Source organism: Talpa europaea (assembly GCF_964194135.1).
Source record: "Talpa europaea genome assembly, chromosome: X".
Taxonomy (NCBI): domain Eukaryota; kingdom Metazoa; phylum Chordata; class Mammalia; order Eulipotyphla; family Talpidae; genus Talpa; species Talpa europaea.
Genome location: NC_140081.1, coordinates 64,962,806 through 64,979,653, shown reverse-complemented (window position 1 = coordinate 64,979,653; position 16,848 = coordinate 64,962,806). Strand labels below are relative to the sequence as shown.

Below are 16,848 nucleotides of genomic sequence, written 5' to 3'. Positions count from 1 at the left end.
AACTCACAAATTTTATTTTTGACTCTTTCACACAAAAAGAGAAAGTAAGTGATGTTTACATTTGTTTTCTGTATAACACCAACTGGCTTATTTTGTTTTAAGAAACTTTCAAGAAGAAAGTTGTCATCGCAATGAGAACAGGGCATATTTCCAAACCCACCCTTAATTGAAATTAGATGTCAGATCTCAATCTGACATGTGGTTTTTATCCACATTTATTCATGGCTTTTGCATAGCTTTCTAGGAGATTGTTGCAGGTTATAAAGAATGCATTTGGGTTCTTTAAAAAAGCAGTGTAAAAAGCAGGTTCCATCCAGCATTAATACATTTCAAGTGGGGCACATGTTATATATAACATCTTAATAATTGGAATTAAAGTATTATATATGCATTAATATATTGTAATGTGGTGTTGTTTCTGCATAGGGGAATTATTGAAAATATATTTCTTCTCAACTGCAAGAAATGAATTATCCTTGGTAAAGAAAAGGTTTACTTTTCAAACTTAAAGTGAAATTTACCTTCAGAGAGAAAATAAATGCAAGAAAAAAGGACAAAATTTGACTTTTGTGTGCTTTGTACATTGTTTTTGTCTTTATATTTTGTACATAACCATAGACAGCTTTAGCTAAACAGTCTTGCTTTGTAAGAGCAATAGTTTTCAGATTATTTTGTTAAGAATATGTTCATCATCTCAAAGCATATAGTTCTTTGGTTAAGATTAATATTCTTTCAGCATTAAATTTTGAACACAATTTAGCAACAACATAACATCAAAAAGTATGTAAATTTCTACAACCTTGTGGATGACTAATGGATTACACCATAGGAGAGTACAAGTCAAGGTGTTGATTTTACTCTAGAGATACAACAAAATACCTGATGCCAACTACATGCACTAAGAAGTATTCCTTTCTACTAAAAACTTCCATTAACTGGATTACCTTTATAGATATGCAGACATGAGAACTGAATATAACCCTTAACCAAAAACATAAGCAATGATTTGAGAACATGTTTTCTAAAACTGCTTTGAACCTGGTACTCAAGTATTTCCCATATTTCTCATTTTGCATAACATGCAAACATGGGATTCTTGTCCACAGGGGAGAAAGAACACAGATTGCCCTAGAGAATGTGTATGAAGAAATTGTGAAATATATACTCAATGGTATATCATTCAGCTATTAAAAAAAAGATGAAATATTGCCTTTTGGGACAAAATAGACTGATCTTCATGTGATTATGCTAAGTGAAATAAGCCATAAAGATAGTTACCAGAAGGTTTCGTTCATTTGCAGAATATAAATAACCAAAGAGGAGATTCGGAAGAAAGACTGCATCAGAGGAGGTTCCCTGCATTAATGATGTGTGGATAATCTGAAAATAGTTTAGAGGAGAGTGGATCCAAAGGATCCTGTGACTTGGGGTGAAACTAGATCACTTCTTGGATATTGGAAAACTACACTGTCCACACCACAAGGGATAGCGCAAAAATTCAACTCCATACAACAAAATATGGGTGGAAAGAGATGCCTAGAGACTGTGGCTAGAGGGCAGGAGCCTGCTATGCAAATTTGGGGAGCTGTGCTTCTATGTTGACAGTGGCCCTAATGAGGGGAAAACTGATTGGTATGGAGGCAGATTCACCCTTAACTGAGGGTAGATACAAGTAGATAAGCTAGAGTGCCCAATGTGGGCCAGGTCCACAATGAAGAGGACAGGGTGCAGAATTGTGCTCCCCCACCCATATCCCTTTGGGACTCACTGCAGCTGATCCTGTGAAGCATGAACAAAAAATCACACAGACTACAGAGATGTGAATCAAGAAATGAAAGAGGAAGGCTTTCACCAATACAACAAATACAAACCACTCCTGTACACCATTTCGCCAATGACTATAGCCCTCTAGGACTTCCACCACCTCCTGACTCACAATCTTCAGATTAATACTCCCTGACACACAGCACTGTCTGAAAAAAAAAAAGGGGGGGGGGAACTTCTGGATCCATAGGACACTTGAAAAAAAAAGTGACCTAGAAAGCCACAACATGGGGAGATCAAATCTCCAAAGTCCAACCACAAAGACATAGATCATTTTTCCCTATCAGATAAGGAGTTTAAAATTGCCATGATGAAGAAATGCCCAGAAATGGAAGAAAACACAGAAAAACTGATCAAAGATGAACAAGAAAACAAAGAAAAATTAATGTCCTGAGAAATAAAATCAGTCAATAGAAGGTCAAAACTGAAATTTTAAATAAGAAAAGACATGCAAGTTATAAAACTATCAATAGAGGAGTTTTAAAAGTTCTCTAGAAAGTGATAGAAGTAGAATAGACTAAATGGAAGATCAAATCAGTAAACTTGAAGATGGAAAGTACAAAGAATCCAGGTTGAAAAAGAAAAAGCAATACAAAGAAAAAAATGAAGAAATACTTCAAGAATTATCTGACCACATTGGGCAATACAATATAAGAATAATGGGTATTTTGGAAGGGGAAGAGCGATGGGAAAAATTATTGAAAGCAATAATAGAGGAAAACTTTTCAACTTCCAAAACTTGGAGAAACAATGAAATATACAGGTCTATAAAGTTAAAAGAACAGCTGCCCACCTAAATGTAATGAGACCTACACCTAGTCACAGCTGTGAAATTTCCAAGAGTGCAAGACAAAAATTGAATATTGAACATGGCTAGGAAAAAGATAACCTATGAAGCTACTTCCCATCAGGCATATGTGTGCCATCTCTGTGGAAACACAGTAGGCCAGGAGAGAATGGAATGAGGTTTCCAAAATATTTAAAGATAAAAACTGCCAGCCAAAATTACTATAGCCTACAAGATTCTCCTTCAGATATGAGTGAGAAATAAAGGTCTTCTAAAAATGAAGCTAATATACCTCCCCTCCAAAACATGTTGAAAGCAGCTCTCATATATAAATCAAAGGAGAATATCCACCAAAAAATAAATAGGGGAATAGATGGAACCAGAAATCTAAGGATGAAATGGCAGTAGACAGTAGACCCTCATATATCAAAAACATTCCTAAAGTAAATGGACAGAATGGCTGTCAAAATTAGAGAACAGAGCCCAACTTACTGCTGTCTATACGAAATGCAACTAAGCTCCAAAGTAAACAAAAGCTCAGAATAAAGGATTGGAAAATTATCCCGAAGCAAATGGGACCCAAAGAAAGGGGAGCCATATTTATATCAGATAAAATAGATTTCTGGCAAACAAAAGTAATAAGGGGCAGAGTTATACACTATATGATTAAGGGAACCATACATATCAGGAAGACATAACACTCACCAAATGAAGGAGCATCAAAACATATAAGGTAATTATTAACAAATAAGAAAGAAGACATTGGTAGCAACATAATAATGGTGAGGGACTTCAACACCCTGTGTTCACCAATGGACAGATTAACTAGACAGAAAATTAATAAGGACACAATAGTCTTAAACAAAGAATATACCACATAGCTCAATAGACATGTACAGGGCATCACACCTCCAAGCTGAATACACATTCTTCTCAAGTGCACCTGGGACATTCTACAGGCTAGACCACATATTGAATTACAAAACAAGTATCAACATATTCATGATTATTGAAATCATACCAAGTATCTTCTATGATCATAATGGTATCAAACTAGAAGTCAATCTCAAAAAGAAAACAGGATAAGCCTTTAACATGCGGAGACTGAACCAAACTCTATTGAATGCCTATTGGGTTAGTGAGGAAATCAAGGAAGAAATTAAAAAAAAAAAAAGAAAATGAGAATATAACCTAAAAAATTTATGGTATGATGGGACACCAAAAAAGCAGTACTGAGATTCAATGTAATTCCTATCAAAGTTTCAATAGCTTTCTTCAAAGTAATAGAACAAATATTACTGAAATTCATATCAAACCTCAAGAAATGCAAAATACCCAAAACAATCTGATAAAAAAACATGGGAAAAGTGGTGGCATTACATGCTCAGACTTCAAACTATAGTACAAATCTATAAACAACAAACAGTATGGTACTAGAACAAAAATATAAACATATACCAAAGGAATAGAATTGAGAGTTCAGAAATAAAGCAACACTCACAGAGTTAACTTACAACTAAGGAGCAAAGAGTATACATTGAAGAAAGAAAATTCTCTTCAATATATAGCATTGTAGAAAAGCAGACAGCCACATGCAAAAGAATGAAACTACATCACTAACGCTGTACACAAAAATGAACTTGAAATGCATTAAAGACTTAAATGTAAGACTTGAAACCATAAAATACATAGAAGAAAACTTAGGTAAACACTCCGTGACACAGGTTTCAATAATGTCTTTGTGGATTTGTTTCCAATAGCAAGAGAAACAAAAGAAAGTGTAAGCATTTGTGACTATAGTGAATTAAAAATTTCTGCACAGTGAAAGTATCACCAAAACAAAAAGATTTCCTACTGAATGAGAGAAGATATGGTCATAGTACATATCTGATAAGCAGCAACTATCCAATATCTATAAAGAACTTATAAAACTCAACAATGAGAAAACAAATAACTCTGATTAAAAAATGAGCAAAAAAGCTAAATAGGCTCTGTTCCAAAGAAGACATACAGATGACCAACAAGCACATCAAAAAATGCTCACCGTCACTTATCATCAGGGAAATGCAAATCAAAACCACAATGAGATACCATCCCTTACCTGTGAGAATTACCCAAATCAAAAGCACCAGAAAGAACAATTATTAGTTAGGATGTAGAAAAAAAGGAACCTATATACACTGTGGGAATGCAGATTGGATAGTTCCTAGGAAAACAGTATGGAGATTTCTCAAAATATTAAAAATAGATCTACCATATAATCCAGCAATTCTACTCCTGAGTATCTACCTGAAGAATGCAAACACAGGGCCTCCCCAGTGGTGCAGCGGTTGAGCGCTGGGTTGCGAAGCTGCCTGCAGCCTCTGTAGTGCCGGTTCAATCCCAGGCTGCTCCCCAGCCACGGGAGGAGGTTCCCACATGGCGCACAGACCTCTCCTGCTGCCCGCTGCTCCCCTCAGCAGTGTACTTCGTCAGTCTGCCTGCTCTGCTCTCCACTCTGACCCTGGTGAATTCTCTCACCCTCCCGTGCTTCTGACTGTACCCAGTGCTTAATAAATAAATAAACAAATAAATAAATAAATCTAAAAACAAAGAATGCAAACACATTAATTCAAACCAAGCTATGGAAACAACCTAATTGCCCACATACAGATGAGTGGATTAGGAAGATAGGGTATATATACACAGTGAAATACTACTCAGCTATAAAAATAAAGTCTTCCCACTTGCAGGAACATGGATACTAAGTAAAATAAGTCAGAAGGAAAAAGACAAATATTGAATAGTCTCACTTATATGTGGAATATAGAGAAATAAAACAAAGGGTCAGATAAAATCAAGTGAATAACAAACTCTAGAAACCTAACTGTGGGATTGAAGTACCAGAGGGTAAGGGGGGAAGGGAAAGCAGGGCTGGAAGTGGGCACAACTGACTACGTTGGAGGAATGAATACAGGAGGGGTGGTGGTGAGTATAGTGTGACTACATACATCTGAATGGAATGGTATAATCCTATACTTCTAAATTATGCAGAGTGCTGTATAGCGATGTTTCCTCAATTAAAAAAAAATCTAAAGAAAACAAACTTTCCAAACACAACAAGTATAATTCATAGACTTGAAAAATATACTGGCTGCCAGAGGCGATGGGGATGGGGGTAGAGAGGTGATAGGATAGAGAAGCTGACAGGTATTGGCACTGAAGAAGGATGACTGAGGCCTATGTACACATGGAGGTGTGAAGGTGTAGACCCAAAGCATATAGTTATGCTTTTGATGGGAAAAATCAACAACATTTCAGAAAAAAATAAAAAAAAAATTGCTTTTGGTTCAGCTTCCAAAATTTCAGAGTTAGTACTTTTGCTGTATTCTATTGGTCAAGCAAGTCCATAAAGCCAACCTAGATTCAGGGGAAGGGATTCATGGTAGACATAACAAAAAATCTGTGGTCAAATATAATTTGCCATACGTTGTCTCAAATTTTAAGTATTGGGATTTGTGAAATCTGATCTTAGTATGTACTTAAGCAATTTGGATTGGAAAAGTTTGCGTTTTGTAGTTCCAGATTGAGAATGTTTGAAAGTTGAATGTGCTAAACAAACTTAAAAAAAAAAAATCCAGGAGTTTTTATGGTCTTACTGAATTCTGAAAGGTTTCCAGATACAGACATGGAAATTCAACTGCCCCAATTATCTTTTTCTATATTTTGTTTCATACCTGCATTTTCTAAATCCTCATCATTCTGACTGAATAGCTTCCAGTGACACTGAGATCTTTATAGTGCTCCTAATATCACCTTACTGTTCAGGTTTAAGAATAAATTGCAAAATGATTTCCAGTTTGAATAAACTGTGCTAAATTAATCTGTGAAAAAAACTAAAATCACTTAAAACTAACCAGTCATGTGATTCTTGAAATGCCAAAGATTTGGTTTAACTGAATTTACTTTTCTTTTTTTTTAATTAAATGGTTGCTTTAGCACCTTAGATAAACAGCCTTTCTGGGATGAAAAATGGGCATATCTCCATCTTTCTGTCAATAAACTTGCTTTCAAATTGTGTTAAAAACTAAAAACTGAGAAGGTCAGCCTTGCATCTAATGTAAATTGGAAGCAAATTATTTCAGTAATTTAAAAGGCTGGTGTTGGTGATGGTTTATTTTGGCAGGTGTACCTATGCGGAATACATACTAATACATATCAAGCACACACCTTAGAGATGTTCTGAGTAGCACTATAGGTGTAGCACCCAATGAACCTCAAGAAAATGTTCTCCCTATGAGGGTCTCTGTCCTTACTGTTAGAACAGTATTCCTCAAACTTTTCTTTTGAATTTGGCCTAAATGCAGAGTAGAATGAAGAAATATCTACACAGGGGCCATGAACACAAAATTTACTCATGTTCTATTTGAAATAGTTGTGTGGATTTTGCATTTACTCCTTAGTGTTTATCATTAAAAAATGCCCACTTGAATATCCATAAACGCAAATGATTCAAGATCATCTTATATCTACATGGAACTCTCAGTAAACCAGAGTACCCTTAAGGTATTTTTATCCTGGTATGGATGGAAAGATGTAAGTTTGACATTAACAAAATGTAATCATCCTGCAAAATAATACAAGTGGTGGGGTTTTGGGGTAGAGTCATAGTGTAATACTTCAACATTTTTTAAAGATCTATTTTTTACTTATTTATGCATACAAAATATTTTTTACTTATTTATGCATACAAAAACTGGGGTGCAGGCCAGAGCTGCGGGGGACAAAGGATTTACCAGAGACAGAGTGGGAAGCAAAACAGACAGATTTACTGAAATACACTGCTGAGGGGATCAGTGGGTGAGGCAGGAGAGGTCTGCTGTGCCATGTGTTAGTTCCCGGGTGGGGGGGGGGGATCGAACTCAAGCCTCAGTGGCTGGCAATGGCTTGATAGCTCTGAGACTTAACCCTTGCACCTCCAGGGAGGCCCAAATAATACTTCAACATTATCCACAAAATATTCACAATTTCCATTCCTCATTCTTGGCAGCATATTTGTTTTTTCTTCTTTTTGTTTTAAAATACTTAACTTTGGTGCAATTGTACTGCTAGGCTGCATTTAAAAACTATAACATGCTATATTTAATTTTAGAAGAATAAATAAGCTGTTAGAAAAGCAATTTTTCTCTCACCTATTTTCAAGATAGAAGTAAGCCTATAACAATCCAAGATATATTTGAAAGATCAAAAGTTAAATAAAAAACTTCCAAAGTGAGTGAAATATTGGGGCCAATTCATCTTCCCTGACTCTATAATCGGAGGTATCATATGGTTGTATATTTCAATAAATCATATACCCAAAGGAAGACTAACATTTTCAGCATTATTTACTCAGTTATCTTGTTTAGAATTGAGGAAATTCATAGAACTGAAAAACAGAATGAAACCCCAGGCAGATTAAAGTTCACAGATATTAAAGGACATGGTTTAGATTTAAGGCCACTGTTTTAAATACTAGCAAGGTCTCTGAATCTTAAGCTTATAGTCCTTAATATGCAAGAATTAGAGGTAAGGGACACAAAAAGGAAACTCAACATCTTGGTGTCCTTATTTGAGTCTTTAAAAGGACAGTATCATCCATGAATAAACTTGTTAACATTCCCAGCACCTTATGATTCATAAATATTCAGGATCTCAACCTAAAAGCAAGTTTTAAATGGTCCTGGATTGTGCCAATGGAAATAATATTACCAAATCATTTTTAAGGGATGTATTGAAGGATTCTTTTATTTGAAAATGTGCTTGTTCTTGAGGAGTTAATGTTCTCTAAATAAAAATTTTTGACTAACAAGTATGGTAAGGTTTTGTGCCAATCACCGATGCACAACACCCACAAATCTATCAATCAGAGAGTTAAAAAGCTTTGTCCTACAGCACACTTAATACCCAGTGTAACCAATTAGTATTACCATTCCTTGATGCAATACAAACTCATTTCCTTAAACTGTTATTGCTCTGAACTCCAGGGTTATAAATGAGCACACACAAGTTGATTTGCATGTAATAACAGTGGCAATAAACCTTTCTTGGTTCATGCAATTTCCCCCATCTGTTAACAGAGAGCAAGTTTAGGATCTATTATTCCCAGAAGGGGACTTACCCAGCTGGACATCTATAACACTTGGCTGATTCTCCATGGGGAACAATGGTTTGGGAGGCTTGTCTGTGAGTAAAGCTGGAAGAGAAAATGAAAGAGGGTAATGGAATAATTGAGATAAATTACAGGATAGGAAAGATTCTATCATGTATTATATCTAATGTTTGTAGACTTGATAGCATGTAAACATTTATTAGACAGCATTCCTACTTGAGTTGTTAGGCTATCCATACAATATCCATTTCCCAGCAAATTTAGAGCACCATTGATTCACTATAAATAGGCCATTTTGACAGTTACACTTTCCAACAAGAGCAAATAAATAAGCTATTTTGATTGGTGTTTATAAGCTTGGGAGTATAATGAAGAACAGATTTAAAATGTATAATCAGAGAAACATTAAGTCCTCATATCTACTTTGTGGTAGTAAATACTCTTTATGAAATATATCCGTAATGAACATTTCTAGAAGACTGAACCTTCTTCACCTATGAATCACCCCCACCTTCTATTTCAGCCTCCAAAACATAACAAATCACCAAAACCTTTATTAGGATAATTGATCAAAAGTACTGATTGTACATCTTTTGTTCACCAAGTCCTGTTTTAAATGCTAAGGGAGAAGGGAGCAAAGTCTTTCTACTTGGCTTTAATTTACAATCTAGGACTATGAACACAAAACTGGTAATAAAAAAAAAGATAAAAGAACGAAGAACACAATGCTGTGAAAAATTGTAGCACTTGAGCTAAAATTCTGTATGTGGTAAATAAATGGAAAAAGGAGAGGATCGATATTGACTGGCAAGGTCAGGGAACATTTTATGGAGGAAATGGTTCTCCACATAGACTGTAAGAATTGGAGGAGATTTGGGAAGACAGAAGATAAGGAAGGAGAAATGTGGGGAAAATTAACATACAAAATGAGAGAAAGAGATAGAACTTAACAAGCATAATGTGCCTAGAGAAGAAGGATCTGGAGGAATTGGGTGGGATGGGGTGGATGGGATAAGAGAAAATTATTTGTGATATGGAATAACTGCAAATGAAATATGATAGAGCTCAATTAAGAGAATCTTGAGAAACATGTAGAGGAATTTATATATGATATGGACAACTAGAAGGCCACAGTAGATTACATGAATAACAAGAAAGGCTGAGGAGAAAGGCAATCTAATGCTTGCCTTGATACGTAGGATGAGCTGAAAGAGAAAAAAAAAATTAAGGAGACACAATAACAACACTGCAGTGGTGACACATGGAGACAAGAAGAGGAAAAAAATGGAGGCAAATTTGAGCAGTATCTAAAAGAAATAAATGAGAGGAAGATCACATATGCATGATACTTGACCACAACCTTTATTTCAAGCTACTATTTATATTCTGAATTCCTTTTCATTGTTTCTGCATTTGTTTTGCTTCAGCTATCCAAGTAGACTTCTACCTACTAAAGGCAAATGTTTTATACTTCTGGGTAATTCATAGGAGACATAGCATAGAGCTGAATGGAAAAGAGAGAATCATTCAACCATCCCTAATTAAATGGCTTCGGAATTCCCTGTTGACCAGAGAGAAGTTCATCTCATATTTGCGAGGATGTTTAGATGAGAAACAGAAAAGGTAATCATATCACAGGCAAATTTAGGGAAATATGCAAATTTGGGGAGAATCCTAAAATGGTTGTTGATAGTAAACAAATACATCACAAATTCACTTACAAAAGACTTTTATGTAATATCACATTCATCCTCCAAACATGCAAACTGCTTGAAAATTTTAGTGAAATAATTATTTTCATTTTTCCAACAAATCTTTACTGAAGACCTAAAACACAGCTTGCCCTGTGAAATCAAACAATGTTTTTAAGTTAAGCTGATTAGCACATAATATAGATAAATATATTGTTGACAGTCTTCAATTCCAAATTACTTTACTCTTAATAATCTAATATTTAGGGGCCTCCATGGTGGTGCTGCGGTTGAGCGCTGGGTTGCGAAGCTGCCCGCAGCCTCCTCAGCGCCAGTTCGATCCCTGGCCACCGGGTGAGGGTCCTACATGACGCTCAGACCTCTCCTGCGGCCCGCTGCTCCCCTCAGCAGTGTATTTCGGTCCGTCTGCCTGTTCTGTTCCCGGCTCTGGCTCTGGTGTATCCTCTCACCTTCCCGCGCTTCTGACTGTACCCAGTGCTTGTATAAATAAATAAATAAATAAATAAATAAATAAACAAATAAATAAATAAATAAATAAGCAAACAAACAAATAAATAAATAAATCTTTAAAAAATATCTAATATTTGCTATTTGAAACAAAAAGGATATACTTAAACAAAATTTGAAAAGTTGGATTCCAAATGCAGTTGTAACAGATGTTCAACTTTGTAGTTGTTTTTAACAGCAAAATATTGAGAAATAATCACAATAAACATGGGTAGATTAAGTAACATTATTGTACTTCCACATACTGATATATTATCATGCAGCTATTTAGAAGAATTAGGTAAACATGTCTATCTATTATGAAACTATCTCGCAGATATATTGTTCAATGAGAAAGCAAGTTTCCAAATAGCATGCACAGAATACTATCCCTTGCATTAAAAAAATTACATTTATAAGTGTGTGTCAAATATTTAATAAATCTTTGTATAAGTATGGGGTATATATATTTGTGTAAGGAATTATTTTATATAAATTTCTATAGGAATGGAATATCTCTGGGATGGATACATGTGAAACTGGTAACTGATTTCTTCTGAGGAGAGGAACTGAATAGCTGAGGGTTTTTTAGATATTAGTAGAAGGGTAATATAGGCAGGCATAGGAAGATGTAATTCTTACCTTATACCTTTTGTACATTTTTTTAAAGATTTATTTATTTATTTATACAAGAACCAGGGTATAGGCCAGATTCGTGGGAGGGAGAGAGGATTCACCAGAGACAGAGCGGGGAGCAGAACAGGCAGGCTGATGAAATACACTGCTGATGGGAGCAGTGGGTGTGATAGGAGAGGTCTGCCATGCCATGTGGGACCCTCACTGGCTGGGATCGAACCTGAGCTGCAGAGGCTGCAGACAGCTTCACAGCACTGCGCTCAACCGCCTGCGCCACCAGGGGAGGCCCTACCTTTTGTAATTTTGAAAAGCAAGATACACTATGTATTCAAATAATGAATAGCATTAAAATTAAGTAAAATGCAGTCTCCGATATTATATTTATAAAGACTATTTTTGGTTTCCTGTAGAATTTGTCACTTCACTTTATACAGTCAGGTTATAGATACTTAGCTGGCTGGAAATAATTCTTAGTCTTATCTTCGAATATGTCTTCCTACAATTAAATTAACTGGAATGTGATAGGTGGGAAACAATTGAAAGCAATGTATTCCATGTTCAAAGATGAGTATCTTGTCCAACTTTAACCAGGATATGAATTAGGAGTCATTGTTGTCCCCTACCCCTACCCCCTGCCACAGACTATGGATGTATTTACTCTCATCTTATTCTTTTAAATGCCAATAACTGAAGTGACATTTATTACTATTAATGACAGTTTTAAGCATCTTAAATTTATAAGTGGTTCATAATTTTCAAAGCACTCTCAGATATATCAGCTCATGTAATGTATACAATGACCTTGGAAGATAAGAACGATAGCTATAATTATGACCAATTTAGAGATGAAGTTTTTGAAACTTACATGGTCTCATCTGGTGTCTCCCTGTGACCAAACGCCTCCATTTGTAGGACATATAGGAAGACAGGTATAAATTGTAGGTAGGATACAGGTAAAAAATGCTCAGTACTGAATCTATTGTTTTGGCCTCTTTGATTACACATTAATTAACTAAGCTAAAGTTTCTAAGTAAATGGGAGTGACTGTGGCAAACAGCCAGTTTAAATATGATCCCTGTAGGACATTCCACATACATATAATTTCTCCTTAAACCTTTCAATGAAAGGGGATGAACTTGCACTTACCCCAACACATCCCAATGAGATGTATGGGTGTGGAGCCTCATTAAATTCCGATATCATGTCTAGGCCTGGGAATTGCAGAGAAGTGAAGAACATTTGTGATGATAAAGCAGCAACTGCAGCAGTTCATCTGGATCCTGACCACCAGCCCAGAGACAACTCTATCAGCACCCAGAATAATTATAGCATTTGCAGATTAGCTAGAGCACATGCTGCCATGGGCAGGCAAGCTCATTTCTTTATTCTTTTCCTTTTTTATTTTTTTTTAAGCTCATCTGAAATTCAGTTACTCTTTGAGAAATAAAGGAAAGAACTATGAATACCCAGCCCCATGAATGACAGAATGAAGATTTACAATTTTATTAGAAAACTTATTCTGGGCCTTTAGAAGTAATAACTGGGGTCTGTGATTTTCTTAAAATTTTCTGCACTAGCTTCATGTTTTGATTGAAAGAATGGGAGCAAGGGGATGCAGTTTGGTACTAAAGGTTTAGTCCTTGGGGCCTCCCTGGTAGCACAGGGGTTAAAGACAGCACTATCAAGCTCTTGTCAGCCTCTGCAGCACCAGTTCAATTCCTGGCTGTCCAGGGAGCAACCCACATGGCGAAGCAGACCTCTCCTGTCATGCCTGCTGCTCCCCTCAGCAGTGTTTCAGTTAGTCTGCCTGTTCTGTTCCCCACTTTCTCTCTGGTGAATTGTCTCACCCCCACACCTCTGGCCTGTACCCCAGCTCTTGTATGCATAAATAAATCTTTTTTTAACAAATTAAAAAAATAGTTTCAGTCCACACTTCCTCCCCTGCATTTTGTTCTGTAGCTGTTTATGCTTAGTTATCCTTAAATACAACGACTCTACTCAGTACACCATGACAAAAGCCTTAAAGTGCTAGTGAAGTTACTATTATCCTGCTTCTGAAAGCCAGGATTTACGTGTTTGATACCACTTCCCTGAGGAAAATGTCCAAATTAGCTCTTCTTTCCCACTGTTAGAAAAAGGTTGTGTCTACCTCTACAACCAGATCAATGGGTTTAGCTGAAGTGATTGGTCAATTTCCATGAAATTAGTCTAACAATCAGTAAAATTAGTTGTTTTAATAAATCACTTTATATAACTACATTGCCTCGGTGTTACAAACTGTTAATACAAGTTTCATTGTTCTCTTTTGTCATTGCCTTGTCTGCTTAATTAGACTTCCCAAAGAACTAAGGCACAGAAGGACAGCTTGATGCAAGGGTAACTGCACTATGAACATAAAGTCAACCATCAATTTCTATGGATGAAAACATTCTAGGATGGAGTATGTTCAGGTTAATGAAATAGATCCCCCCAAATCTACTGAAACCAACACTGAATTCACATTCCAAAATCGCTATTTTCAACACAATATTTAATCAAAATGTATCACTATCTATTATAAGAGGACAAATCTGAATCTGTCAGCTGGGAACATAAAGGCAATCACATTATAGATTAAAAAAAAAAAAACACTTCCTGACTTTTTACCCATACTTCTGCTTTAGCAATACTATAGCTAAGCTACTTCCTTCATTTGTCCCATAAACAAAATGCATTACTTTCTATCTCTGCATTTTATCTTAGACTCTTTCCCTAAGTTTGGAAACAATAAAAGTTACCATGGTTTTCATTTATTTAGTATCTACTATGTGCTAGGCACTGTTCTGAGATATTTCATATTATATTTTACAAATAATGTAGCCAAAGTCAAGTCATTTTTAGCTAGTTACACAGGTTAAGTTCTCTCTGATTTCACTATTTCATTGTCTAAGATCTTTCCTTCCTTTCATCAGACCAAGTGCTATCTAGCCTCTAGAAGTCAGTTTATATCCTGCATGCACCAAAAAACATCTTCCCCAATAAAAGCCTAAGCAAATCTTTTGCCTTTCTGAAGTCCTAAAGCATTTACTATTACTTTGATCCACACGATTTGCTTCATAGCATACACTACTTGGAATAAAAATAAAATCAATTTATATGGGTAAGTCTAATCTCCCTATCTACATTTTTGACAAGGATCATGTCTTATATAACTCAGTAATTATGACAGTATCTGAGACTGTAGAACAAATAAATACAATCTCCAGATTAACTTCCTTCCCCCATTGTATTTGTTCCACAAAAATGGGTCTTTGGTTTAAAATGAACAGAAACTAACTCTTGCTGATTTAGAGAAAAAGGGAATTTATCAAGGATGGATAGGAAGTCTGGGGTACTAAGTTTAAAAGTAGGTGCAGATACATAGGTAAAAGGGATTGCACATTCCACCTTGATGACATCATTGGATTTGTTTACTCTAAATGGCTTTAAAATTTAAAAAAAATGTTTTTCGTGTTTTGTCTTCTTTTGCTCTTCTTTGGTCACTTTAATCAATATTTAAAATTTCAGGAAAGAGAAGCTTAATGAATATGTTTGGAGGTCCAGCCCTAGCCAAGACTGTACATATTCTTTGAGAAAAAGAAGAATCCTCTAAAGCAGGATTTCTCAACCTCAGCACTGTTAACTTTCAGTGCCAGAACATTTTTATTGCAGGTGGCTGTCTTATGCAATATAGGATGTTTACCAACATCTTTTGCCTCTACTCTCACTACATGCCAATGTCATCTTCCCCCAGTTGTGACAACCCTCCTGTCCCTCCCAACCCAACAAAAAAACCCATCCATATATTAGCAAATATCCCCCCAGGAAACAAAACTCCCCCTAGTTAAGAATCACAGTCCTGAAGGAAACTAGGTTGCTGTTGGAAACAGAAATACATAAAGTACTACATTATAGCCTAACTCCAGGAGCAAATTTACATTAGTTTGTATGCAAATTACATTCCCTGGAGTGTGTGGTATTAATGGGATATCCCAAACTTTTACTAAGATATGGCCTGGACCACACACTGCCTCTACAGCAGGCAATGAGTTTTATCTGTTAAAAACAAGGGGCTATGGTGATGGTGCACGGGTGAATTGGTGGTGGGAAATCATACATTTCATGGGAAATCATACATTGTACAAAAATGAAGGATGATGTAATAAATATATTAAAAATATGCTCAAAAAATAAAAATAAAAACAATGATGTTTTCAATGCCAACCTCTTTTCAAGGAAGTCAAAAGTCACTGACCTTTATCATCAGGTAGCAACTGTTCACTGGACTCAAACCTCTTTAAAGTCATCTAAACTCACAAATTCCAAAATAGAGCATAGCTGTTCTTTTGCCCCAATCTGCCCAGGTACACATGTAGCATAATTGCCTGATGTTCTGAGGGAACTGAGGATCTTGGGAAAGAATATTCTTCATGTAGGAAAACAAAATTCAGGTCCTTAATAAACAAATTAGATCTTTGGGAGACCCAGAAATATTAACATCTTAAATATTTCCTGTAATCATGAAGGGAAATGAGCCAAACCTAGTGAAAGTAGTTGACTAGTTTCAGGATTTCATGAATGAATGAATCTATAAATGGCTGAGTTCTGCAAGTATCATAAGCTCTATTCATTTTTTGAAAGGAATATCTCCATTTTAATTAACTACATACACTTTCTAATTCTGAATTATGATGTACATATTTTACAGACTACTTAGCCCAATATATGATAAATGCATTATTTCTAGGATTATTAAGCTGAAAGTCCCCTAATTTAGATGATCATCAAGGAAAATTACACAATAAACCTGATTATTTAATATCGTCTTTAGTGTTCCAAACTTACAAATTCAAGCAGAACCAGTCTTGGATGTAATGTTTCTCCTTTGCCCCAAGCGTCCTTGTTTTTTGCAGCCTTACTTTGAAGAAGTTTCTTTTCCTGCTTTTAGGCACCAAGGGATACTTCTCTCTAATCAAAACCTGCTACTAAGAAATCTCTGCAATTTAAAACTTGGTATGAATTTAAGACGTCTGTACCTCCTCTCCAAAGGTTAATTGACTTTGAGGGATTGTCTCTAAATGTGGGAAATTGATGAAGAAAAAGTTATTTTCCTCAAGATTCCAAACAGCATTATTATGAGTTATCTGCTACTTCTTAACAACATGTACTCAGGAATATTTTAAATTAAAAACTACAACAATATCAATTAAAAATCAAACCTCGTTTTCACTTCAGTCTATTATTACCTCCATCAA

The 16,848-nt window shown here is 35.7% G+C and overlaps 1 protein-coding gene across 1 annotated transcript in view; it reads right to left on the bottom strand.

Moving 5' to 3' along the window:
- IL1RAPL2 (interleukin 1 receptor accessory protein like 2) overlaps window positions 1-16,848 on the bottom strand; it is a gene marked incomplete at its 3' end in the record, with an annotated part of 1,022,399 nt that overhangs the window by 283,079 nt on the left and 722,472 nt on the right. Inside the window, exon 5 of the mRNA XM_084259248.1 lies at window positions 8,751-8,825. Coding sequence (XP_084115374.1) covers window positions 8,751-8,825 — 75 coding nt within the window. The remainder of the gene's footprint in view (window positions 1-8,750; window positions 8,826-16,848) is intronic.